Source organism: Branchiostoma lanceolatum, chromosome 16, assembly GCF_035083965.1.
Source record: "Branchiostoma lanceolatum isolate klBraLanc5 chromosome 16, klBraLanc5.hap2, whole genome shotgun sequence".
Classification (NCBI taxonomy): domain Eukaryota; kingdom Metazoa; phylum Chordata; class Leptocardii; order Amphioxiformes; family Branchiostomatidae; genus Branchiostoma; species Branchiostoma lanceolatum.
The window spans coordinates 8,520,945-8,546,732 of record NC_089737.1 but is presented as its reverse complement, the minus strand read 5'-3'; the positions used below and the strand labels follow the sequence as shown (position 1 = coordinate 8,546,732).

The following is a 25,788-nucleotide window of genomic DNA, read 5'->3' as shown; positions in this document are numbered from 1 at the left end:
TGAAAAACGTTTTACTACTAACTGTGTATCATGGTCACATATATAACACTATATTTTTTCCTAAAATCGATTTCATAACCATTGTCTCTTGGTATTTTGTCGACAAAACTCTTCATAGACTTACATAACTTTATAAAAAAGAAGTCTTTTGTGTATCATGGCCAAATGATATGTAAGTTGGCTATTGTTGTCTTACTCATACACCTCATTTTCTCTCCAGCAGTAAGCATCAAGGCAGCATAAATACCGGTACCCGCAAATAATGCACCAAGACAAACATGGGTAAGATAGAGTTTGTTACTACCTAGGTATTGTTTCTGATGTGTCTGTATATATGCGTGTGTTTTTGTTTCCAAATATTTATCATAGATATCTAGCTCCGTGAAAAAAGGAGATATTGTTATATCAATGAAAAATGGAGATACTGTTTTGGGTGTGTCTGTGTTTCCAGACTTTTGTAGTTATGATAACTCAAGAACCTCTGCATGTATTACGATGATATTTCGCACGTAGGTAGGTGTTGTGAAGGCGAAGGTCAAGGTTGATTTACAAATTATACAAACAAAAACATAGCATATACACAAAACGTGACAGACAATAATACAGAATCTGGTCACAAGGTGAGCAAGGTATATAATTGACTGATATAATTCATGCAAATGAGGACCTTATTTACATTATCAATGAGAAAAATTGAGATATTGTTTTAAGCGTGTCTGTGTGTGTGTGTGGTGTGTGCGTGCATGTTTGTGTGTGTGTCCGGATAAAGGTTATGCAAATGAAGACCTAATCTGCATAATCAATTAGAAAATTCTGTAATTCCACATTGGTATATACCTGGAATTTCATATTAGAGGCAATTGGAACTTATGTGACGGTAAACATGGTTGAATATAAATTATGCAAATGAGGGCATAATTTGCAGAATATATATATTTCATGGAGATATGAGGTCTTCGAACTCTGTGTGTGTAAATGTTCATTATTGATATGCGCAGCCACACAAGGGAGCTCTCAGTTTTTACACTTCAATACAGTCAGGGTTCAAGGGGCTGACTTTCTTATTGTGTTCTATTGCAAAGTAAACATATCACATTCCATTCAGTTTCATTCATAATCAGACAAGAAGTGAACAAAAGAGTATCTTCATTCAACCACCCAAGAACAACAGGCAAGCCTGATTGACAGCACCATTATGTCAATTAGTAGTGTGAATTGTCAACTATATCAAATTGAAATGTATCTGGTCACACTACCAACTCAGAATGGACTGAAAACTGCGATTTTTGATTGAATGGTTCTCAAACGGTCTTGCCTTATTGTTATCGGGCGTTTACAGGAGCTGACTAAAGCCCTTCTTTTGTTCACTTCCAACCTGATTATGCAAGAATATGAAAGGAATCTGATGTGTTTACTTTGCAACAGAAAACAATAGAAAGTCAGCTTCTTTTAAAGCCAGACAGTTTTCGCACCTCTGGCAGGAGGTGACAAGCTGCTCCCTTGTGCGGCTGGGAATACCTGTGCCCCCCAGCGTGATGCCTCTGTCACCTAGGTGCGAACTTGGTTTTCAATCTCTGCCAGCCCCCTAGCATCTACATAGAAACAATGTGCCCAAGGGGAAGCACTTGTAAGACCCTTTAAATTTTTTTAAACAATTGGCCAGCCTCTTTAAATCAAAAATCGCAGTTTTCAGTCCATTCTTAGTTGGTAGTGTCAAGTAACAAGTCTTGTACTTTCCCTCATAACAGAAAGGCTTGCTGTATTGCTGGTTCATGATGAGTATAATGCATCTCAAAGAGAGATCTCCGTAAATCCAAAGCTGGGAGGTTACATACTCAAGGAAAATGTACCAGATATGCCTGTGTTCAGTACTGTTTTACAAGCAACTGAAGAGGACAAACAGGATGCACAACAAGATGGAGTGGAACTGTTACTGCCTAAACTTGACCCAGGTGACCCTAGAACTGATCCGTCACTTGACTGGCTGACCTTTGACCACCGTGTCAAATACCCACATCTTCCACCAAAGATTGGGAGTATTGTGGGCCATGCTGGTGTCACAAGTAGGGCAGCAGTAAGGATCAAACAAGAACGGTACCCAGATACTAGGGTCATCCTCTTCTCCAGTGACATACCAGAGGACACCGAGTACTACAAGGGAAATGAGGAGGCCATGGGCATTGGGAAGAAGGAAGACTCCATCCTTGAAGATGCACAAGATGCTGATGTGGTCTTCTCTCTTGGAAACAAGATATTTGATCACTTTGAGAACCAGTTCAGAGCCATTCCTGCCAGCAAGAGGCCTCAGCATTTCAAGTTTGTTCCAAGGTCTTCCAAAACCTTTGAAGAAGCTGAGGCTGAATACAAGGACACAGAGACAATGGTGGTCGTGTCCGTTGGTGGGGTGGAGGGTGCTGAGAAACTGAGGGGATATGATCTTTCTACTGAAGCCCTGAGCATTGTTGCAGACAAGATGAAAGTCAAGTATCGTGTCATAGGAGTTGACAAAGATGACTTTAAAACAAGCAAGGCAATCCTTGAGCACTGTAAGTCAGCCAACTTACAGATAACCCTCCTTCCTTATGGCACACAGAAGGACATCTGTAAAGAGATGATGCAGGCCCACCTGGTCCTGATGCCTTCTCGTGCTGAACCGTTTGGACTGGTTGGTCTGGACGCCATCACAGCTGGTGTTCCTGTTCTTGTGTCCAGCAAATCTGGACTAGCAGACTTCATCCATGAACATGTAGATGAGCTGCATCACTCAATTGTTGGCGTGGATGGGGGTGAAGAAGGTGCCAATGTCAGACGCTGGGCTGATGCCATTGAGAGGGTTCTGAAACACAACAGGACTGAGTTCAAAACAGCAGCAAGATGCAAGCAGCAACTTCTGTCCACAAAGTACTGGGAGGAGTCCCATCTGCAGTTCAGCAAAGCCTGTACAGAAATAGGTAAATCAACTTACCTTTTTCACTTTATGTCAGGCCGATATTTTCAAACCAAGTGCCCAGAGGAGAGTCAATGTGGAGTCTTGTGGTATTATTAGACTCTCTATTCAACTGTTTCACTATCTCCAAAGCCTGGCATACATGTATACATACTGTGACATTCATGTAATCAAAATTTATGACAGATGCAGTTGGGTTGATGCTCAAAGCCAATGCTGGAACAGATCCCTGCATTGTTTATTTCTACACTCCCATCTTCAGGTAATGACACACAACAGACTGCTCTAGCCAAAGATGGTGCAGATTCTACAAAGAGAGGCAAAGGTGAAAAGTCAGATCCTGATACGGATTTCACACCTGGACATGGAGCATCACTGTTGTATGGAAGTTTACCTCCATCAGGAGGTAGGTGTATGTGTGGGGAAAAAGTTTGGACAAGATGTTTAATGATTGTTTAATGATTGTGGTTATGTTGTGTCCTCACCTCCATGTATGGCAGTATTGTTTTTGGTGTGCATAGATCTGTCTGTGTTTCCACATTTATAGGAGTTTCCATATGTCAGGCATGTCTTACCACAAAGTGACAGGAATTAGTTGCACGACACACTGGTAGGTCTAAGGTCCCAGAAGGTCAAAGGGTTATCTTATTCCGGGTCTCAATTTTCTGCTATTCTATGTTGCCTTGCTTAATTATGGGAGCCAATGGTGGTATGCTGTTTAGTAGTTTATTTTCCAAAAAACTTTGATGTAATGCCAATTTTCTATTCTATATCCAGGAGGACCCCCCATACTCCCTGTTGTGGTGGACATACTGGCACAGGTGTGGCCAACTGTCCAGGACCCAGATGACATGATCAACTATGCTTCAGCGAAAGAGACACTTTGCACAATTAATGTAACTGCAGTGGAGACTCCTCATATGCTGGAAAGGGTAATGCCCAAAATAAAAAATATATCAGATCTGCTGAAAGTTGTGAAAGCAGTTAAGAAACTGGAGGAATTTAAAGGCATTATAGTGCATGGTGTAGGGGTGGGCAGCTTTGTCTTCTACCTGCAATGTACAGACATGTCTGGGCTTGGTGAACTCTGGTTCATGTACAAAAGTAGGAAACTGAATGACCTGCTGGTCAGTAGCTTGATAAGTAAAGAAACCCTACAACAACTCTGTGCTGAGAGCATCTCTGTGAAGACAACCATCAACATAGAGGACTTCAGGAAGGCCCTGGTCTACCTACTCACCTCAACTGATGCAGAAGGTAACTTCATATTCAAAACTTCAATCTTTTTCACATCCCTTATATCACCATGCTTCCACAGTCATTCATTGATTGCTTTCTTTGGGATGAATCCAAATGTTTTCAAAATCTATAATCATTTTTAATCTGAGTTAACATGATACTATCACATACAAAGCAACCGAGCAATATAGATACCTTGCTGCTTTGTTCTCTTGACACTCAAAGAAATATTAAAATTGCTAAATTGTCTACGCTTGCTCTTCAAAGGCCAATCCATACCAAGACTACCTCAGGAGTTCCCCCTTTACCAACCACACACCCACACCACCAGGGATGTGCTGGATGTTCTTCATCTTGACAAACTGAAAAAAGCAGGTACAAAATATGTGCTTGTCTGTAAGAATTGCACAAAGCCTCACCAATAAGCCCAGATCAATGTTTAGATTCAGTTCTACAATGTACTCCTACTGAATGTGCTAATTGAACAATTTAAGCTAAATGTTACTTATTGTCTGTTACATGTTCATGTAATCCATAGACCACAGAGCACAACATTGTCTACAAGATAGATTATAAAAAAGGCATAGCCCAGGTACCTTATACTGTATTTGAGACAGGTTGAAGAGCTATAAACTATTTTACTGTATTTTTATGTTAATGTGTTAATGATCATGTACAATAATAAATCATTGCCATAAATCCACAGATGATCAACAGACTCCAGAATCACCTGATGACACAGATGTGCCACTAGAGACCTCAGAACTGGTCTCACTGGACATCAGGGAACTGGAACAACTGATGGGACAACCCAGGAAGAGAACTTTCTCCATCGGTTCTAAGTCATCAGATTCTGGTTATAAATCCCGCACTCCAAGATCAGGACCCAGCAGACCTGACTCACTTACAGGTACAGTGAATGATACTGTAACAGACCCTATTCTGATTTCCTCAATCTAAATGATAGGGTGGCAAGAGGACTGTCAACTGCATTGTCTAGACTGAAAAGAAACACTCCTTGGCAATTTCATTATGGGCACAGACATGTATTTGTGCTTCTATCTGTTTCCAACATGTCTTTTTTCTTGCTGTGAAAACTGAAGCTGTGCAACGGGGATCAGAAATTATGACAAATGAATGTAGCTGGTAAGACTAGAGTCCTGTACAAAATGTATCATTTCAAAGAATAATTTTACATTATAATGTACTTCAATCTTTAACTGTCAACTAAGGTATTTTAAAATACTTGTATAACCAAATAAGTTAGAATAATATTGAACTTCAAATCTACTTGCCTTTCCAATATCCAGGTGTGCCTGAAACACAGGGAAAACTGGAGAGCCTCCTAGCTGAACTGAACACACCTGCAGTGATGGAAGACAAGGCACAGCAGTTTGACCTGTACTGTCAGATAGGGGATCTCTACAGGACAAAACTACACAACTTACAGTCAGCTCTGCAGTATTATCAGAACATATTAGAGTGTTCTCAGACACTGTCAGAAGACACAAAACAAGCCAAGGCCTACAGCAGACTGGGTCTGACATGTGACATCTTAGGTCTGCAAAAGGAAGCCTTTAGGAACCATGAGAGAGCTCTGGCTATCTATAGAGTAGAAACTAAAAATGAAAGTGACATTTGTGTAGCTTACAAAAACCTGGCCTCATCATTAGCACTGTCAGGTCAAGTGTCAGATGCAAAAACTAACTATGAGTCAGCCTTGGCTGTTGCCATGGAGACAGGAAACAAGACTGAACAGATGGACATTTACTGTAAGCTGGCTGATTTACACAGAGAACAGCTACATGAACCAAAGGTCTCTCATGGTTATTATGCTGTGATGTTGGAAATAGCTAAGGAGTTGGGGAGGAAGGACAGGGAGAGGCAGGCTTACAACAGACTGGGACATGCTTGTGGGGAAATGCAGGATAATGAGGCAGCTCTGGAGTGGAGTCAGAAGACCCTGAAGATGAGACAAGATGATGGAGACAAGAAAGAACAGATTACAGCACACATTAATGTAGGTAATACATACAGGCTACTGGGTAAACTGGACCAAGCAACATCCCACTTCAACACAGCCTTACAGATGGCACAGCAGACAGGGGATCAACATGGACAGATGAAGGTTTACGTTTGGATGGGTGAGATGCACAGGGAACAACTCCACTCCCCACATACAGCCATCCAGTATTATGAACAGTGCCTTGCACTAGCCAGGCAGTTGATAGACAGGCATGAGGAGGGAGTGGCTTACAACAGACTGGGAGTGGCACATAATGTGATGGGGGAATATGAAACAGCTCTGGAGTGGTTTCAGAAGTACCTGAAGATGAGACAAGATGATGGAGACAAAAAAGAACAGATTACAGCACACACTAATGTAGGTAATACATACAGGAGACTGGGTAAACTGGACCAGGCAACATCCCACTTCAACACAGCCTTACAGATGGCACAGCAGACAGGGGATCAACATGGACAGATGGGGGTTTACTATACGAAGGGTGAGATGCACAGGGAACAACTCCACTCCCCACATACAGCCATCCAGTATTATGAACAGTACCTTGCACTAGCTAGGCAGTTGATGGACAGGCATGAGGAGGGAGTGGCTTACAACAGACTGGGAAGAGCACATTATGAGATGGGGGAGTATGAGACAGCTCTGGAGTGGTATCAGAAGGACCTGAAGATGAGCCAAGATGATGGAGACAAGAAAGAACAGATTGCAGCACACATTTGTGTAGGTAATACCTACAGGCTACTGGGTAAACTGGACCAGGCAACATCCCACTTCAACACAGCCTTACAGATGGCACAGCAGACAGGGGATCAACATGGACAGATGGAGGTTTACTGTAGGATGGGTGACATGCACATGGAACAACTCCACTCCCCACATACAGCCACCCAGTATTATGAACAGTACCTTGCACTAGCCAGGCAGTTGATGGACAGGCATGAGGAGGGACAGGCTTACAACAGACTGGGAAGGGCACATTATGAGATGGGGGAGTATGAGACAGCTCTGGAGTGGAATCAGAAGCACCTGAAGTTGAGACAAGAAAGTGGAGACAAGACTGCACAGATAACAGCACATCAAAACATAGCTGCTTCCTACCAGACACTGGGTAAACTGGACCTGGCCAGATCTCACTATCAATCAGCAATAACCATCGCCATGGAGACAGGTGACAAACAGGAACAGGAGGACATTGCTAAGAGGCTGGCTGAACTACAATGATGCAGGGAATTAAATATTATAAAGGATAAATGTTGTTGAGCACTTGTCAATTCTATCCCACATGCACATTTACATAAGACATACATGACATTGTAATTATGTATATTACATGTATACAGTGTATATAATGTAATATTGTGTTTTTATATACATTGTCCTCAGAGTATGCATTACATGCAGCTGAACATACCTCTACTGGAGATTGAAAACAGTGCAGATAAAAATGTCAAACCCCAAAATAAAGTTTGGTAATTACTAGTATATTTCTTTGTCATAATTGATACATGTAACAGAAATCAAACCTTTTAAGTGTAACACAATATGAATGTACTTACCAATGGCTTGAACTGGCTTTTGAAGGCATGGAGACCACAGAATCTAATGTAGCTTTAGACTGTTATTGGAGGGCCTGGAAGATAAACCAAGATAATGTGAGAACAAACAAATAACAGCACAGATGGATAATACATGGAGCAAACTGGATATACTGAATGATAAATGCCAATAAGGAAAATTGCAACTACCAGTAAGACGTAAACAAAGGTAAACAATTATAAAATCAAGACATTTGAAATCATCTAGGCCAGAGATAGCTTAAGAATGGACGTTATAGTACCTACTTACATGTAACTCTGCTTCACTGTACTGGGAAATTTATCCTGGTCAAATGCATGCATATTTCAAAGGCTGATGGCACTTCAGCACTAAGGAGAGAAACCAGCATTAGTGGTGAAAAGAAAAAAAACAAAGGCAAAAATGAAGGATAATCCTCTGAAAGATCAATTTCCAGTAAATACTTCACTAGATCCTCTTGAACAGTTCAGTCTCAGACCATTCCATAGTTACTTACCTTATGGTGTCCACAGCCATCATGTATCAGCATTTGATGTCCGCAGATGATTGATTGTAGAGTCTGACCCTCACAGCATTGAAATACTGCCTCCTATATCCCCTTGAAAAGTTGTAGAAGCTTGAGATATGAGTACCCTCCAAGCTTAATAAATATGACAGTAGCTATTCATAAATGTACATTATTATTCAATCCCAACAAAAAGATTGTTGCACATTATGTACAAATATAGAATACCGGTACAACATGGTGTATTCCGTATCAACCGAGGTACCAGCCTGACCGCCTGTAGGCCATAGTGCGATCTGACCCGCAGGAGGGCTGGGACCAAGTGTGATGCGGAATTCTCCTTGTTGTATTTTAGTTATGTCATACCCTCCCAAGAAAACTCACATTTCAATGCAAAATGCACCAAAAGTTGAGAGAATTTTGTGTCCTCGAACAAAAAAGTGTAACACCGTCCAAGTCCGTTATCAAATTTTCCACAGCGGCGCAACTGGCGCATGTAGATTGCGTTCAAATCATTTGACTGAAGCCTGTGTGATAAAAGTAGAAGCCCATGTGATAACCCAAGTTATTATCCAGCCTGGAACACCGGTACCAAAAGTTTTCATGGCCCAGGTATGACATAATATCTCACAGTATCTACATTGTACTAAGTCATATTTTACTGTATCTTTACAATGTATCTACATCAAACAAACAAACACAGACAAGGTGTTGTGAAAAAAAGGAACACTTAGCAGTCCCTGTGCAGTAAATTGTCACATGGCAGTCTACATGTGTGTAACACAGGAGACAGCAGCACATGTACAAGGCTGTGTGGTTTCAATCAAAATGTTGTCAACTACTCTTACAATCTGTGAATAGTTTTAACAGGTTGATAGGTCATAGGAATTTGAATGATATTCTTGTGACATGGTGCATCAAGGAGGCTCAATCTGAGTTAAAAAATCTACATTAGTCATGAATAGAGGCAAAGGGGCATATAGACTCAGTCATATTTGAGACCACTTCTTTGCTACAATGCCATTTTGTCATGGCAAGGAGAAGTAGAGTCCATTTAGGCCTGTAGGAATGTAGCCAAGGAGTTATCAAAATGTTGGCCAGGGAAATTTTCTTTAGGTTTCACAAGAATATCATTTATCTACTCGTATACAATTTTGAGACAGTCAGAGAATGTTGTGTGACTTGTGTCCAAAAACTCATTGAAGCATTTTTGGCAAATTAATGTTACACAAGGAGACAGTTGTCACAAAGGAATCAGAAGATTACCTTTATGGACATTATTAACTTATCTTCCAGGTAAGCAGGACTGGAAAGCTAGCCTATGTTGACCCCCCAAGTGACCTGACCTGGGAATGCACATCAGAATATGATAAATTTTCAATCTTAAGTCTAAAATCTATTAAAGGTAAATTGAATTTGAGATGGCCTGATAGTTGTGTTATGGCCAGTATAAAAGTAGTGAGAAAACATCAGACAAAAATCTCAAGTCTGACAAAAGTCTGACTTCCCTCTGCCTGAAACCTTCCTGTTGCCCAGCCTCCCTGTTCACTGTGGTCAGAAGTTAAAGTTACGTGCCCCAAAAAAAGTTGAGGAAAAGGTCAAACAAAAATCTCAAGTCTGACTTCCCTCTGCCTGAAACCTTCCTGTTGCCCAGCCTCCCTGTCCTGTGACTGTGGTCGGAAGTAGTTACATGCCCCCCAAATCAACTGGTCTGTAACACATGTAGATGGGAACAAAACTGAAACACTCACATATCTGTAGAGGCTCTTGGAGGAAGACAGAACATTGCGAAGCCCCTCTGGTCATGTTTTGCCATTAACTAAACAGTCTGAAGCTGAAGAACGCTGGTTTCAAAGTTCCATCTTCGCGCCCAGGAAGAAATGTCAAAGGTCACCAGACGAGTCCATCTGGAGAGGGTGGGACAAAACTGGTTAAACAAAAAATAGATGGAGGTGGTAGAAGAACTTATTAGTTCCAAAATAAAGATGGACACTGCTAAAATGTTTAACAGCTGTGAGACATACATGGTTTGAGAGTAGCACACACATACCTTGGAAGAATGGCATTTATTTTCAAAATTCATTTCACAAGCAGATGTTTCCACAAGTTTGTTTTCTTTGCTCCATCAGATGTGTCATATTGGTGTAGCTTTTACTTTTTTGATATAAAGTTGTTATCTTATTGTCAGAAATCACAATCATGTACTTTGGTTTATTTTTCAATTTGTTGAAAAAAAATAACCAACTTTTAATATTCAAAAGCTTCTCAATAACTGTTTTGGGAATATTGACTTGACTTAAGTTTTGTAACTTTTCTACATGATCAAAGAAGTCTGTATCTTACACATGTGCAAAAACTTTTATTTGATGGAACTTCAGCACCAAGGACAAAAACATCAAACTGTACAAAAAGGGACATAAGCAAGCAAAGACAGGCCTCAAAAATCCCATCTGCAACCTACAACTTTTTGAACATTTTTGGAATTACAGAAAAAAATTTAACAATTTGAAATTTAGTAAGCTAAAAGAATACAGGCAAAGTATCATGAATCACATTAGACTGCAGAAAACAGAACTAAATAATTTCTAGCCTATAAAGAATAAATTGTTGAATGGGAAATCGTTTAATCAAAAGATGTCTGTAACTAACACATGTACAAATCTTATATTTGATGGCACTTCAGCACCAAGGACAGATCTGCAAACTGCACAACAAAATGTGGCAGGAAAATGCAAATATTAAACTGTAACATAGGCAATAATCAATAAAAGTGAAGACCTTTACAAGTACTGAAGACTTTTCCTGTAAGGAAACATTATATCATCACCAAGTGAAGTTCAAGTTTATGATAGTTTTCCAATAAGGAACCAAATCTAACATCACTGAAAGGTCTCTGCTATACAGTTAATGCCAGTTTACACTTGGGGTCCTTGCCTTTGCCTAAAAATCAAGTTTCACATAAGCAGAGGTTTGTGAATATACTGAGCACAGTATTTCCCCTATGAGGATTTACATTGTTAAGGACCCCAAAGTAAGAATGTTCAGTGCCTCAAAATCTATAGCAGGGTTCACTATGAAAGAAGAAGAATCAAATATCTACAAAATTTGTGTAAATGAGCTCAAATTTGTCTGCCAATTCCCTTTTAAAAGCCAATTTCATATGACCCCCAGTAGCTGACTCAGCGGTTGACAGTAACCATATCCAGGTGCAAATTTACGCAGACTGAAACAAACATCATAATCCCGCTCATACAGTCTCAAATCTGATGAGTTCTTCTACCATTCAACACAGTTAATGCTTTGCTGATGTGCACAGAAGAACCTCTATGACATAAGTTCTGTGATGCACTACTTTTTACCCAAACTACAACACAGTCCAGGTAAATACTGTGTTCTGATACCATAAATGATGGGAGGGGGGAGGATCAAGCTTAATGACTTTTCAACTGTTGTGTGATGAAACAATTCTTCACAAGTGTGACAACAAACAGAAGGGGAATATCAGCATTATGACTCAGTAGAGCCTTCACATTACTGAGTACAAAGCCCTGAACACCATAATATTGACTTGCCAAATATACACTATGATGGTTTGGTCAGCAAACTTTTTGATCACATGACTGGTAAATATTAACTAACTTCAATCAGTCAACTTTACCCAGCATTCCAAGGTCACAGTTCAGGCAAATATCACAACTAAGACAAAATGGCTGCCGCAAGATTGACAAAAAACAACTCTTCCAGAAAAGGTGAGGACTTTCAGTTGTCTGTTTTCTTTGTAAGCATGCAAGCTAGATTTTCTTTTCAAATGATATATTCATTTTTCAACATTTATTGTCAACATCAGATGGCAATACTGCACAAAGCAAGAAATCAAGTTATTTGAGATCAAAGTTCACCAGCAGTCACAAAATACAAAAGTTAAAGTTTCTCACTTTTACTCATGTTTACATGAAGCTTCATTGTCAGACATCAACAAGTCAATAAAGCTATTAGTAAGTTTTTGCTACGATTAAAAGGCAATAATATTGATAAAAAGAAAAATGAGTTTGGAGGTCAAAGTCCACCAAAGTTACAGCAGGCATTGTATTTACTACTCAAAGACATTTATAACTTACAAAAGATGAATAATTTTACTTCACAAGATTAATGGTTAGATTTAGACTAATATCTAACTGCTATGGCTCAATTCGATCCATTCACATCTAATTATTCAGCAATGCAATATGGGTCACTGTAGAAGGGAAATAGTCACAGTGAACTTCTTTCTTGACAATCATTAGGCTCACATATAAAATGTAGGACACAAAGCAGAGTCTGGCATAACTTGAAGAAAGTTACATTAATTTTTATTAACAGCAATGATTCCCTGAACAACTGTTAGGATTTTTCTAACTGTGTGAATTTACTTCATCAGAATCCAAAGCAGTCCTGCTGGTAACTGACCAGTATGCCACATCCAAAGAAGAAGATGTTTCCACCATGAACCGACAGGTGGTTCAAATCCTGACAGGAGCAGGGAGGAAAGTCTACAGCCTGGTGTTGGAGGATACAGAGGAGGACAGGAAGTGTGCTGAGGCTGATGGAGTGGAGCTCATCTTTCCGTCTCGCCGTCAGGGAGACACGAGGACACCCAGTCTGGATTGGCTGACCTTTGACCACCGTGCCCGATATCCCAGTCTCCCACAGGATGTAGGGTGGATTGTGGGCCACGCTGGTGTCACTAGCAGTGCAGCGGCAGCTATCAAGGAACAGAGCTTCCCCCAAGCAAACATCAGTCTTGTCATCAAGACAATACCAGAGAACACTGAGAAGTACAAGGAAGAGGAGAAGGCCATGGGCATAGGAAGAAAGGAAGACTCCATCAGAGAAGACGCAGGGAAGGCAGATACTGTGTTTTCTGTTGGACACCAGATACACGACCATTTTACAAACACATTTCTTGCAATTCCCAAAGACAAGAGGCCAATTCACTACCTCTTCCTGCCTGAACCAGCAGACTTGTTCCAAAAGACTACAGTTGAGTACAGGGAAACAAAGGAGAAAATTGTTCTGTTAGTCAGCAGGGTTAATGAAGTAGAGAAGCAGAAAGGTCTTGACTTTGCAGCAAAGGCAGTGGCAAGGGTGGCAGAAAGAAGTCATGAGAGAATCCAGTTGCGGATCTGTGGTGTCAGTGAAGAGGAGTATCAGGCCAGTATGAACATTCTCCAAGCCAGCATCAACTCAGGAAATCTGATCCCCACACTTCTCCCACATGGCACCCAGGAAGACATCTGCCGAGACATGCAGCAGGCCCACCTGGTTCTCATGCCCTCCCGTACAGAACCCTTTGGTCTGATTGGTCTGGAGGCCATGGCGGCTGGTGTGCCAGTCCTCATATCTGACCAATCAGGACTTGCGACCTTGGTCAAAAAGGTCATACCAGAATTTCACCACTCTGCAGTTGGAATCACTGGTGATGACACAGTAGATGTCAGACATTGGGCAGATCAGATTGAGAAAGTTCTGCAGATGTCAGAAGCTGAGTTCAGTAGGGCTGCAGCACTCAAACAAAGACTACTGGAGTCCAAATACTGGAAGGAGTCTCATCAGCGCTTCCTTCAGGCATTTGGAGGAGGTGAGAAAGTTTTTTGATAGTAAAGTTGTTTGACTATGTCTACATGATGTGAAAGCAACATCTTTTACAACATTTATGTTAGTTTTTGCTATCATGATCATGTAATGATAACTTTGCTACATAGAAAAATTGCATATTCAGTATTTCATTTCTTTGACAGACAAAACTAAATCAATATTCAGCATAAGAAGTTGCAAACAACTATACTGAAGTTTACAGACATGCAAATATTGGAAGGAAATGATAACATTGAAGAATGGTTTAACTTAGTAAACAGTAGCACCTGAGACAATGAACAGATTGAACAATGAAATATGACTGCCAGTTTTGACTGTCAATATCAATGCCATAACAGCTAAATCCTTAGCATTGTTTAATTTGTACACATTTATGCCCAGATGACGACACACAACAGACTGTTCAAGCCCAGAAGAGAAAGAGAAGTGCAGAGTCAGTACGGGATGAAGATCTAGAAAAGGACAGGAAGGTTGTGAAACTAGGTAAGACTTCAGGCAACATTCGTCTACAATATAATTAGCATTCAAAATGGTTTACATGTACTAGGTAATCAAGTTATTCTTCTACTTTTTAGATAATCAGAGTGGCTTTGTGTAATTTGCTCCATCGATAATTTTAGAATCTGTGAACAGGTTTTGTGGCTTAATTGCTAAATGACAAATAAGATATACATAAAATTGTTCTAAAGTAAAATTCAACAAGCATGAAAGATTTGTAGCAATCAATGTTATTGTTTAAATATTTCATTCAACACGTGTACAAGAAATGTTGTCACTTTTCACATTTTAAATCAAGTACAATTTCTGCTAGAATAACTCACCTATTACTGTAAAATTCACTAACAGTGATATTTTCCCCAAATTGCTAAATTTGATTAATTATGAAGTTTGTTTGATCTTTGTTTTGAAGTCAATTTAATGCAAATTGAGTGCATTTATAAGATGACTAAAAAGAAACATAACCACAAGAGGAGAAAAATTAATTATAGTATGATACAGAAGACGTTTTTGAAGAATGTTGAATTGAAACTCATTCAATTACTAACTTTGCCATTTTTTACAGATCAGAAAGTAAAGCTGTCAGTTAAAACACTAGAAAACACTACCTTGGAAGGAAAGAAAATACTTCAAGATAAATTAAAAGAGATATTCACAAAAGGCCAACATGTATCAAGCAGTGTGATATTCAAAGAAAGAATGGAAATGTACGAACAATCAAAAGCTGAAGTGATGGATGACACAGTGAGTGAAAAAGGAAAGGATATCCTTTTACATATCATCAATGAGTCTTTCAAAGGAGATGTATTGAACAATAAGGACAGATTTAAAGAGACAATGAACAATGTGAAAATACTAAAAGCTGAAATACTTGAGGTGAGTGAAGGCTGTGTTCTCTGTAAGCTGAGGTTTGACCATAGACAGAACCAGGTAGAGTTTGTGACAGCTTGTAGAGATGGGAGTCTGTCAGCCATCCTGACTGAGGAGTACATCAGCCATGAGTTGGTGGAGATATGTGGAGGAATGCCGCTGTATGTACATGTGGAGGTTGACGAGGCAGACTTCCAGAGAGGAGCAGATCTAGATGGTAAGAGATTTTGAAATTATTCAGCAGGGGTTGCTTTAAGTGATATTACTGGCCAAAATAACACTGTAAAGCATGTACCAGGAAATAATATTTTTTTGTCTTTTGCATATCATACAATATAATCATTTGAATGGGTCCACATTGTTGAAGTTTGTACACAATTTTAGTCAAATCTTAGTCAAGTATTTCAATATAGGTCTAATTATGATCATCCCCTCCCTTCTGATGAGTCAGGCCAGTCTCAATCCATGTCTTCTGTGGACCAGACAGCTGCACTTACAGCTGAGATTCAGCAGATGGAGCTTCAGGATCAGCCAACCACTAAACCCAGTCCAGAACCTACAGACTCAGGTTACCAAAGTTTAATATTTTCAGTATGATATTGAATTTACTACTGCCAAAGATAGTGGTAACATGTATATCAATAACAATACACATACATAAAATTTTGTACATTTCTCACTTTTTGAGCACTTGATTCATTCATACTATAGAGATACAAAACATTCCACTGTGGACGGGAGGTCTGGAATAGGTTGGGACATAGTTGGGGACTGGTTGGCTAACTAGGCTGTTGAGAGTAAGTCAGCAGTGGTCAGTGCGTGGTTGGGAGTCAAATTTCACTCCAAACAATGTTACAATCACTGCCAAGTTACTCCCAACTAGTTCCCAACCAACTTTTGTCCCTCATCTTTAGATTAATAGTGTGCTGACTCAGTGTGCTAACTAATTCCCATCTGGGATGACTACTACCAGAAGGTGTGCGAACCACTCCTTCCCACAAGCGTCATGGAACCAAAAACACTGATGACCCTAGAAGCTGTTACACTAGTGAAGCTACATTGTAACTGCATGTGACCCCAATTTGATCCCTCAGTGACATAGAAGTTTGGATCATTCTGATTCAAAGCGAAAATTACCCCTCTTTTACGGCTGGTTATGCCCCTTTTGATTTGTTAATATATATAGAGTTTGCAATCGGTTGGGAATTTGTCAAAAGGTTGTATGCAGTCTGCGGCTAGTGGTCAGGACATTAGGGAGTAGGTTAGGATCAAAGCATTTTTGAAATGCTTGGTTAAATGTAAGTCATGTATTGTGGTTGTGAAATGGTTGGGACACGGTTTTGGCTAAAATATAGGTATGACATAAAGCTAGTCAGACTCCTGCCTCTTTGATGGAAGAAGAGCAAACCTTCCAACAAACAAAATGTTCTGGAAAGTGTAAAGTTAGTCATTACACTTTTGTTAGATGTAAAAGTATATAGCTTTAAACTTAGAAAACTATAATAAAATTGTAGCATCAAGTAACATTTGAAAACAAATAATTCTGGCAGTTACAAGTCTTACAAGCATTTACAAGCATTATTTTAGCATTGCTGGTATTTCCTCACTGCACACACAGATGATCAACAGACTACAGAAGCACCTGACGACACAGATGTACCACCGGACATCTCAGACCTGGTCTCACTGGACATCAGGGAACTGGAACAACTCATGGGACAACCCAGGAAGAGAACTTTCTCCGTCGGTTCTAAGTCATCAGATTCTGGTTTTAAATCCCGCACTCCAAGATCGGGACCCAGCAGACCTGACTCACTTACAGGTACAGTCACTGTAGTGCTATTTTGACAGTCACTGTGTTCTAATTTCCTAAATCAAGATGACAGGGTGGCAGTGGACAGTCAACTGCATCATCTAGTATACTGAAAAGAAACAGCATGCCTTTTTTCTTGCTGTGAAAACTTAACGGGGGCGCCCTAACATCGCATGCGCCCTGACATCGCACAGATTTTTTACTGATCTTATTTTGCATATTAAGTATGCCGTGTTTGTGTCCAATGACTATGCTGATAAGGAAGGTAAATAACCCAAGTTCATGCACATAATTGTCATTTACATTCAAAACATATGTGGACATATATATATATATAATTCATTTCTTGTTTTGTCGAAAAGTAGCATTTTGACAATAATGATGGTAGCGCTAAGTAGAGGGTCACTGCGTAGCTAGACGGCCCGGCACCTAAATATACGACCTGTGCCAAGCAGATACATAAGTCACACAGCTTATTCATACACATAAGAAAAATAACTTCATAAAACACTAAAAATTTGGGTCTTTAAGTGTTTGTTGAGAAGAAAACCGACCAAAGAAAAACAACGTTAACATTGCTGTCGTCTGACGACGTTGTTTTCCCGCCATTTTTTGGGGCCGTGATGGTGGCGGAACGATTCAACGCACAGTTTTGTTAAGCTCTAACATGTGATTGGTACCGTCCATGAAAACGAAACTGAATATAGAGATGGCGAAGATATTTCCCAATAAGTAGGGACGGAGTATTGTTGATGTAAGCGTTGTCGCTTTTTATCTTCGCCGAGTACTTGTACTCGGAGAGGATTATGTTTTCGGTTGAAAAATCTGTTGGGTGGGTCTGAATGTATGTCAGGAGCATAACTCAAGAAAACTTCAATGAATCTTTATGATTTTTGGTAGGTGTGTAGTGGTTGTGTAAAGGAAGGTCAAGTTCGAAAATGGTTTACCTTGCGTTTTTCAATAGTACTGCAGTGGACCTAGCATTTTTGTGTGTTTGTATGTAGGCAAAAAAAGTGACGGAAACGTTGATGGATCTTCATGATTTTTTGCAGGTGTGTAGATGTTGTGAAAACGGAGGTCAAGTTCAAAAATGGTTCTCCTGGCACTTTCCGTCGGTACTGCAGCGGGCTTTGTGTGGATGTGAATTTTCTTGTGGACAACATAACTCAAGAAGCTGTTGATGGATCCTTATGATATTTAGTGGATGGGTAGGATTTACAGAAAGGAAGGTCAAGTTCGATAATGGGCCTTCTAGCGGGTACCAAAGGTACTGCAGCAGAGCTTCAAAATTTAGGGGCATATTTTCTGAAAGTGCTATGGTCATGATTTTTGTGTGGTAGATAGTTCATGCCACAGAAAGTAAGTTCTGTAAATTTTGGCCCCCTAGCGGCTTGTTAAGAACCGCAGTGGGTGTTTTTGTTTTGACATTCGGACATGAATAACTTGAGAATGGGTTGACAGATCGTCGTGATGTTTGGTATGTAGAGAGCTCGGATGGTGCTTTACATTATCAATGACTAATTATGCAAATAAGGAGCTTATTTGCATAATTAGTAAGGAAAGTTTGTTAACCCACTGCCTTTCAATGGGACATGGGACAGTGTCAGGTCATGTAAACAGATAGCCTTGCATAAACGTACATGTAGGTCAAATAAATAAACTATTCTCCAAGCAGAGGTGTGGGTCCTGCTGGTTTTTGACGCGTTCAGTTTAAGCATTTTTGTTCAACACGGTTGGCGACATAACGAAATAGGGACAAAATGGAAAGCCTGACTAGAAACACCTAAAAACGTGCCAGATTTATTCTATTCATATGTATTGACTGTACTATTTCATCATCACTTTCAACTTTCAACACTGCCATATCGAACCTTTGTGGCCCATATAATATCAACATACTCATATTTTTTCATGACCAGTTATAACATATATCAGCACACTCTACACATATACTAGTCCTGTACCACCAAATGATTTTAACCCTATCTTAACTGGACTCATTCGCCCAATCATAATGTCCAAATGGTATGGTGCATGATCAAATTTGCAGGGGGTGATAGGCACGTAAATATAAATCACTTTCCATAATAAGCCTTGATTATTTGGCGAAGATAATGTGTTTGTGGAACTCTAGTTTGTAATGAATTCGTAAGTCGGGCCGCATTCAATACGTACGTCGGGCCGGAGAAACATGAGCTGGGATGTGCTAGATATAGCCCTTCTCACATGACGTGAGAAGTGCACACAGTCAAAATTTTCTGGTCAAATAAAGCTAGAATATAGCAGACTTCAAGCCTTTTTTACATTTCCCAAACTTCATCACCAGCTTCCGAAGAGAGCAAAATTACCAAAGCGTAATAAGTTAGGCACACTATCTGGCGTAGCACTAAATTAGAAGGTACATTTGTGAAAATGTCTCACAGCGTCTTCCGCATGTAACACGGAGCATAAGGGCCCATGAATAGTATGAATACATTTCTTGTCCAAGTATGGTCTTTAGATGAATGTGTTCAAAATTCATTCATTAAAACATGACCATTCTCTGGCAACCAGCAATGGAGCGCCGTGAGTTCCAGCGCGTAAAAAAAGTCTGATGTTTGGGCACCCCCCGTAAGCTGTGCAAAGGGGATCAGAAATTATGACAAATGAATGTAGCTGGTAGGACTAGAGTCATGTGTAAAATGTATCATTATAAATAGAATAATTGTAACATTATAAAGTACTTCAATATTCAACCATCAACTAAGGTATTAAGAAATACTTGACCTAATAACCAAGTAAGTTAAAATGATAATGAACTTCAATATCTACTTTTCTTTCCAATATCTAGGTGTGCCTGCTGAAACACAGGGCGAACTGGAGACCCTCCTAGCGGAAATGAACACACCTGCAGTGATGGAAGACAAGGCACAGCAGTTTGACCTGTACTGTCAGATAGGAGATCTCTACAGGACAAAACTACACAACTTACAGTCAGCTCTGCAGTATTACCAGAACATGTTAGAGTGTTCTCAGGCTCTGTCAGAAGACACAAAACAAGCCAAGGCCTACAGCAGACTGGGTCTGACATGTGACATCTTAGGTCTGCAACAGGAAGCCTTTAGGAACCATGAGAGAGCTCTGGCTATCTATAGAGTAGAAACTAAAAATGAAACTGACATTTGTGTAGCTTACAAAAACCTGGCCTCATCATTAGCACTGTCAGGTCAAGTGTCAGATGCAAAAACTAACTATGAATCAGCTTTGGCTGTTGCCATGGAGACAGGGAACAAGACTGAACAGATGGACATTTACTGTAAGCTGGGTGATTTACATCTAAGACAGCTACAAGAACCACAGATTTCACATGGATACTATACAGTGATGTTGGAAATAACCAAGGACTTGAGGAGGAAGGACAGGGAGAGGCAGGCTTACAACAGACTGGGACTAGCTTGTGGGGACATGCAGGATAATGAGGCAGCTCTGGAGTGGCATCAGAAGTACTTGAAGATGAGCCAAGATGATGGAGACAAGAAAGAACAGATTACAGCACACTGTAATGTAGGTGATACATACAGGAGACTGGGTAAACTGGAACAGGCAACATCCCACTTCAACACAGCCTTACAGATGGCACAGCAGACAGGGGATCAACGTGGACAGATGAAGGTTTACTTTAGTATGGGTGAGATGCACAGGGAACAACTCCACACCCCACATACAGCCATCCAGTATTATGAACAGCACCTTGCACTAGCCAGGCAGTTGATGGACAGGCATGAGGAGGGAGTGGCTTACAACAAACTAGGACTGGTACATTATGAGATGGGGGAGTATGAGACAGCTCTGGGGTGGCATCAGAAGCACCTGAAGATGAGACAAGATGATGGAGACAGGAAAGAACAGATTACAGCACACACTAATGTAGGTAATACATACAGGCTACTGGGTAAACTGGACCTGGCAACATCCCACTTCAACACAGCCTTACAGATGGCACAGCAGACAGGGGATCAACATGGACAGATGAAGGTTTACTTGTGGATGGGTGACATGCACAGGGAACAACTCCACTCCCCACATACAGCCATCCAGTATTATGAACAGCACCTTGCACTAGCCAGGCAGTTGATGGACAGGCATGAGGAGGGAGTGGCTTACAACAGACTGGGACAGGCACATGATGAGATGGGGGATAATGAGGCAGCTCTGGAGTGGCATCAGAAGTACCTGAAGATGAGCCAAGATGATGGAGATAAGAAAGCACAGATTACAGCACACAGGAATGTAGGTAATGCATACAGGAGACTGGGTAAACTGGACCAGGCAACATCCCACTTCAACACAGCCTTACAGATGGCACAGCACACAGGGGATCAACATGGACAGATGACGGTTTACTATGAGATGGGTGACATGCACAGGGAACAACTCCACTCCCCACATACAGCCATCCAGTATTATGAACAGTACCTTGCACTAGCCAGGCAGTTGATGGACAGGCATGAGGAGGGAGTGGCTTACAACAGACTGGGACTGGCACATGATGAGATGGGGGAGTATGAGACAGGTCTGGAGTGGTATCAGAAGAACCTGAGGTTGAGACAAGAAAGTGGAGACAAGAAAGCACAGATTACAGCACATAAAAACATAGCTGATTCCTACGAGGCACTGGGTAAACTGGACCTGGCCAGATCTCACTATCAATCAGCAATGCCCATCGCCATGGAGACAGGAAACAAGCAGGAACAGGAGGACATTGCTAAGAGGCTGGCTGAACTACAATGATGCAGGGAATTAGATATTACTAAGGATATATGTTGTTGAGCACTTGTCAATTCTATCCCATAATATTGTGTACATTTACATACGACATACATGACATTAAAATCATGTATATTACATATAGTGTATAATATATACAATGTGTAATATTGTGGATTACATACATTGTCCCCAGGGTATGCATTACATACAGCTGAACAGTTACCTCTACTGGAGATTGAAACAGTGCAGTTAAAAATGTCAAACCCCAATTTAATTTTTTGTTCACTATATTACTAATGTTAGTATATTTCTTTGTCATAATTGATACATGTAACAGATATCAAACTTTAAGTGTAACACAATATGAATGTACTTACCAAAGGCTTGGACTAGCTTTTGAAGGCACAGTGACTACAGAATCTAATGTAGCTTAAGACTGTTATTGGAGGGCCTGGAAGATAGACCAAGGAGGTAGTGAGAACAAACAAATAACAGCACAGATGGATAATACTGAATGATAAATGCCAGTAACAGAAATTGCAACTACCAGTAAGAAGTAAACAAAGGTAAACAATCATAAAATCAAGACATTTGAAATCATATCTAGGCCAGAGATAGCTTTAGAATAGACGTTATAGTACCTACTTACATGTTACTCTGTTTCACTGTACTGGGAAATTTATCCTGGTCAAATGCATGTATATTTCAAAGGCTGATGGCACTTCAGCACTAAGGAGAGAAACTAGCATCAGTGGTGAAAAGAAAGAAAAAAACAAAGGCGAAAATGAAGGATAATCCTCTGAAAGATCAATTTCCAGTAAATACTTCACTAGATCCTCTATGACAGTTCAGTCTCAGACCATTCCATAGTTACTTACCTTATGGTGTCCACAGCCATCATGCATTAGCATTTGATGTCAGCAGATGATTGATTGTAGAGTCTGACCCTCACAGTGTTGAAATACTGCCTCCTATATCCCCTTCAAAAGATGTAGAAGCTTGAGATATGAGTAACCTCCAAGCTTAATAAATAGAACAGTAGCTTTTCATAAATGTACATTATTCAATCCCAACAAAAAGATTGTTGCACATATAAATATAGAATATAACATGGTGTATTCCGTATCAACCGAGGTACCAGCCTGACCGCCCGTAGGCCGGAGAGCGATCTGACCCACAGGAGGGCTGGGACCAAGTGTGATGCGGAATTCTCAGTGTTGTATATTAGTTATGCCATAACCTCCCCAGAAAACACACATTTCAATGCAAAATGCACCAGAAGTTGAGAGATTTTTGTGTCCTCAAACAAAAGTGTGTAACACCGTCCGAGTCCGTTATCAAATTTTCCACAGCGGCGCAACTGGCCCATGTAGATTGCGTTCAAATCATTTGACTGAAACCTGCGTGATAAAAGTAGACACCCATGTGATAACCCAAGTTATTATCCAGCCTGGAACACCGGTACCAAAAGTTTTCGTGGCCCAGGTATGACATAATATCTCACAGTATCTACATTGTACTAGTCATATTTTACTGTATCTTTACAATGTATCTACATCAAACAAACGCAGACAAGGTGTTGTGGAAAAAAAGGAACACTTAGCAGTTTATTCCCTGTGCAGTAATGTCACACGGCAGTCTACATGTGTGTTAACACAGGAGACAGCTGTACATGTACAAGGCTGTGTGGTTTCAATCAAAACGTCGTCAACTACTCTTACAATTTATGAATAGCTTCAAAAGTTTGGTAGGTCATCTATTAGGAAAATGATGTTCATGTGACACGCTGGATCAAGGAGGCTATCTGGTTCAGAAAATCTACAACAGTCATGAAGGGGGGATACAGACATAGTCATGTTTGGGACTGCATCCTTGCAGCAGCGCCATCTTGTGGCAAGGAGTAGTATAGTCCATTCAGGAAGGTGTTCTGAGAAAGGTAGCAAAGGAGATATTGTACTGAAACTTCAGGCAGGTAAATATTCTTTAGTTTGTGTCACAAGAACATTATTTTTCTACTTTTACGATTGTTAGACAATTGGAGAATGCCCTGTCAAAACTTGCAGTAAGCCGTGAAATAATGGTACAGATGGAGATAGTAGTCACAATGGTGAATACTGTATGTTACATCACTGAAGTTGTTTGTTTCTATGGACGGAATACATTATTACGTTATCTTCCACAAAATATTCACACCTTACAAAAAATACAGTCTCATTGGTTTCACAATGTTTCCTTTGGTTCAACGTTGTTCCCTTTTGCTGTCAATCAACTCTACCTTAGCCATAGACTCAGTAGTAGGATTATAACACCTGGAACAAGTTCCCTAGTGCAGCAATGTCTCCTTGCAGATCTTGACTGAATTACAGCTTCAAGGAGTCACCAGATAAGGTTAACATCTAACCTTGCAGAACACCAGTTTTTCACCTCAGAGCTTCTTTCTCTGAAGCACAACTTAAACTTTACAGCTAAGTCGGTTATTGTGCATATACACATCATAACATCTCCACAGTTGTTTTGTGTTCCTCCACAGTTACAGTTCTGAGGAGATCAGAAAGTAAAGACCAACAAACACTAAATTCTCTAACCACAGAAAACACAGTCACATATTTACAATTAGTTTACAAACTTTTATGTCTATCACAACTTGAGGTGATTATCACACATTTTAAAATCTGTCTCCCAGTTCAAGCTACAATATTTACATTGGTGCAAAATCGCCTCTAAAAAGTTCTTAAGTTAAAAAATGCTACAAAGCAGCTTCAGCTCACACTTGTATTAGGTACAAACATGAGGATGAATCAAGGGTTTTAATGAACACCTTTTATCAGTGTGAAAATGACTATGCATCCAAACCAAAACCCATTTCTGACCCTCATTTTTAATGATCTATCCCCTGTATACTACTGAATGTTGAAATATCCCATATGTAGGGTACCTTTAGGAATCTATTCCATCAAATACATGTTCATGAGAAGAGTCATCAGTAATGACCTGTGTTCTCAACAGTCAGTAAAGCTAGCACCAAATTTGTGGCCATATGATTCTGTTCTGAGATTCAAACACATGTGAAAGCAGAATAAAGGGCTGGATTCCCTCTAGAACGTTAAACTGACTCACCCAATCTGTTTGGACTGTCCCATTTCAATCATTTACAAGACACAAACTGCAACATTTTCACCTCCTTGACACTTTCTTTTCTTACAATCAAGTGTTCTTTGATTTTCTCCAAATGTAAAGTTGCCCCCTATAAACCTCTTGGAATGGAACAGTCCAAAACAATTGTCAAACCATGGAATGTTCAATTAATATGTATTCTTTCTTCAAAATGGAGTTGTATAACAAATGTTGGAATCACACGCAGCACAATGAAAACATGGAGAAAATGTTTTAAAGAGCGATAAAAAAGTTTACTGGTGCAACTTCTGTAACACATCTTAGGATGGTCTATTGAATGCTTTTTCGTATTCATTTTTCAGAATAAAATTATCATATTCTATTACACAGTCCACAATTCTTTACGACCATTTTACTGTGCTAAGGAAAATATTTCCCCCCAGAATTCACAACAAGAAGCTTTTTGCAACTCAAATAATAAAACTTCCAGTCTACTAACAAAACACAACTTTGCAGCATTTTCAATTTTTTCCAGAATAAAGCAAAGCTTTGTATGCATAAAATCTCCTATACATCTTACATATGGCCTTTAACCTCCGACCTTTCACCTTTTACTATGTACTTGGCTTTTTCTTTACTTTCCCATTAGTTGGTTTCCCCCCTGGTGATGATGATTTTGGCAACTGCCCGGGTGTGGAGGGCTTGAAGCTCTTGGCTGTTGTGTGGGGTGAGTTGAGGGGTGACGGCTTGGCCTGCCTGGAGGGGGTGCCTAGAGAGATGCTATTTCTCTTTTCTTTTATTGGTGACGCAGGTGTTGA

At 40.1% G+C, this 25,788-nt stretch overlaps 3 protein-coding genes and 1 long non-coding RNA gene across 9 annotated transcripts in view; 2 read left to right on the top strand and 2 right to left on the bottom strand.

Moving 5' to 3' along the window:
* Positions 1 to 2,724, bottom strand: part of LOC136422032 (uncharacterized) — a 5,484-nt gene extending 2,760 nt beyond the window's left edge. Inside the window, exon 1 of the long non-coding RNA XR_010753564.1 lies at positions 2,627 to 2,724. This is a non-coding gene — a long non-coding RNA (uncharacterized lncRNA). The remainder of the gene's footprint in view (positions 1 to 2,626) is intronic.
* LOC136422029 (uncharacterized) lies at positions 146 to 23,941 on the top strand. Its single transcript, XM_066409645.1, has 8 exons — positions 146 to 282; positions 1,749 to 2,951; positions 3,210 to 3,353; positions 3,725 to 4,204; positions 4,454 to 4,561; positions 4,893 to 5,096; positions 5,497 to 9,000; positions 23,433 to 23,941. Exons 1-7 carry the CDS (start codon positions 279 to 281, stop codon positions 7,431 to 7,433), a joined length of 4,080 nt encoding a protein of 1,359 aa, XP_066265742.1. The 5' UTR covers positions 146 to 278; the 3' UTR covers positions 7,434 to 9,000; positions 23,433 to 23,941.
* Positions 11,411 to 22,113, top strand: LOC136422028 (uncharacterized). Its single transcript, XM_066409644.1, has 7 exons — positions 11,411 to 12,041; positions 12,710 to 13,909; positions 14,308 to 14,409; positions 14,990 to 15,511; positions 15,746 to 15,862; positions 16,913 to 17,116; positions 19,938 to 22,113. The coding sequence occupies exons 1-7, from the start codon at positions 11,999 to 12,001 to the stop codon at positions 21,875 to 21,877; spliced, it is 4,128 nt and encodes a 1,375-aa protein (XP_066265741.1). The 5' UTR covers positions 11,411 to 11,998; the 3' UTR covers positions 21,878 to 22,113.
* LOC136422031 (serine/threonine-protein kinase 33-like) overlaps positions 23,441 to 25,788 on the bottom strand; it is a 51,654-nt gene continuing 49,306 nt past the window's right edge. For all 6 annotated transcript variants that reach the window (XM_066409647.1, XM_066409651.1, XM_066409646.1 and 3 more), the window contains one exon: positions 23,441 to 25,788. In XM_066409647.1, coding sequence (XP_066265744.1) covers positions 25,585 to 25,788 — 204 coding nt within the window. In that variant the 3' untranslated portion in view covers positions 23,441 to 25,584.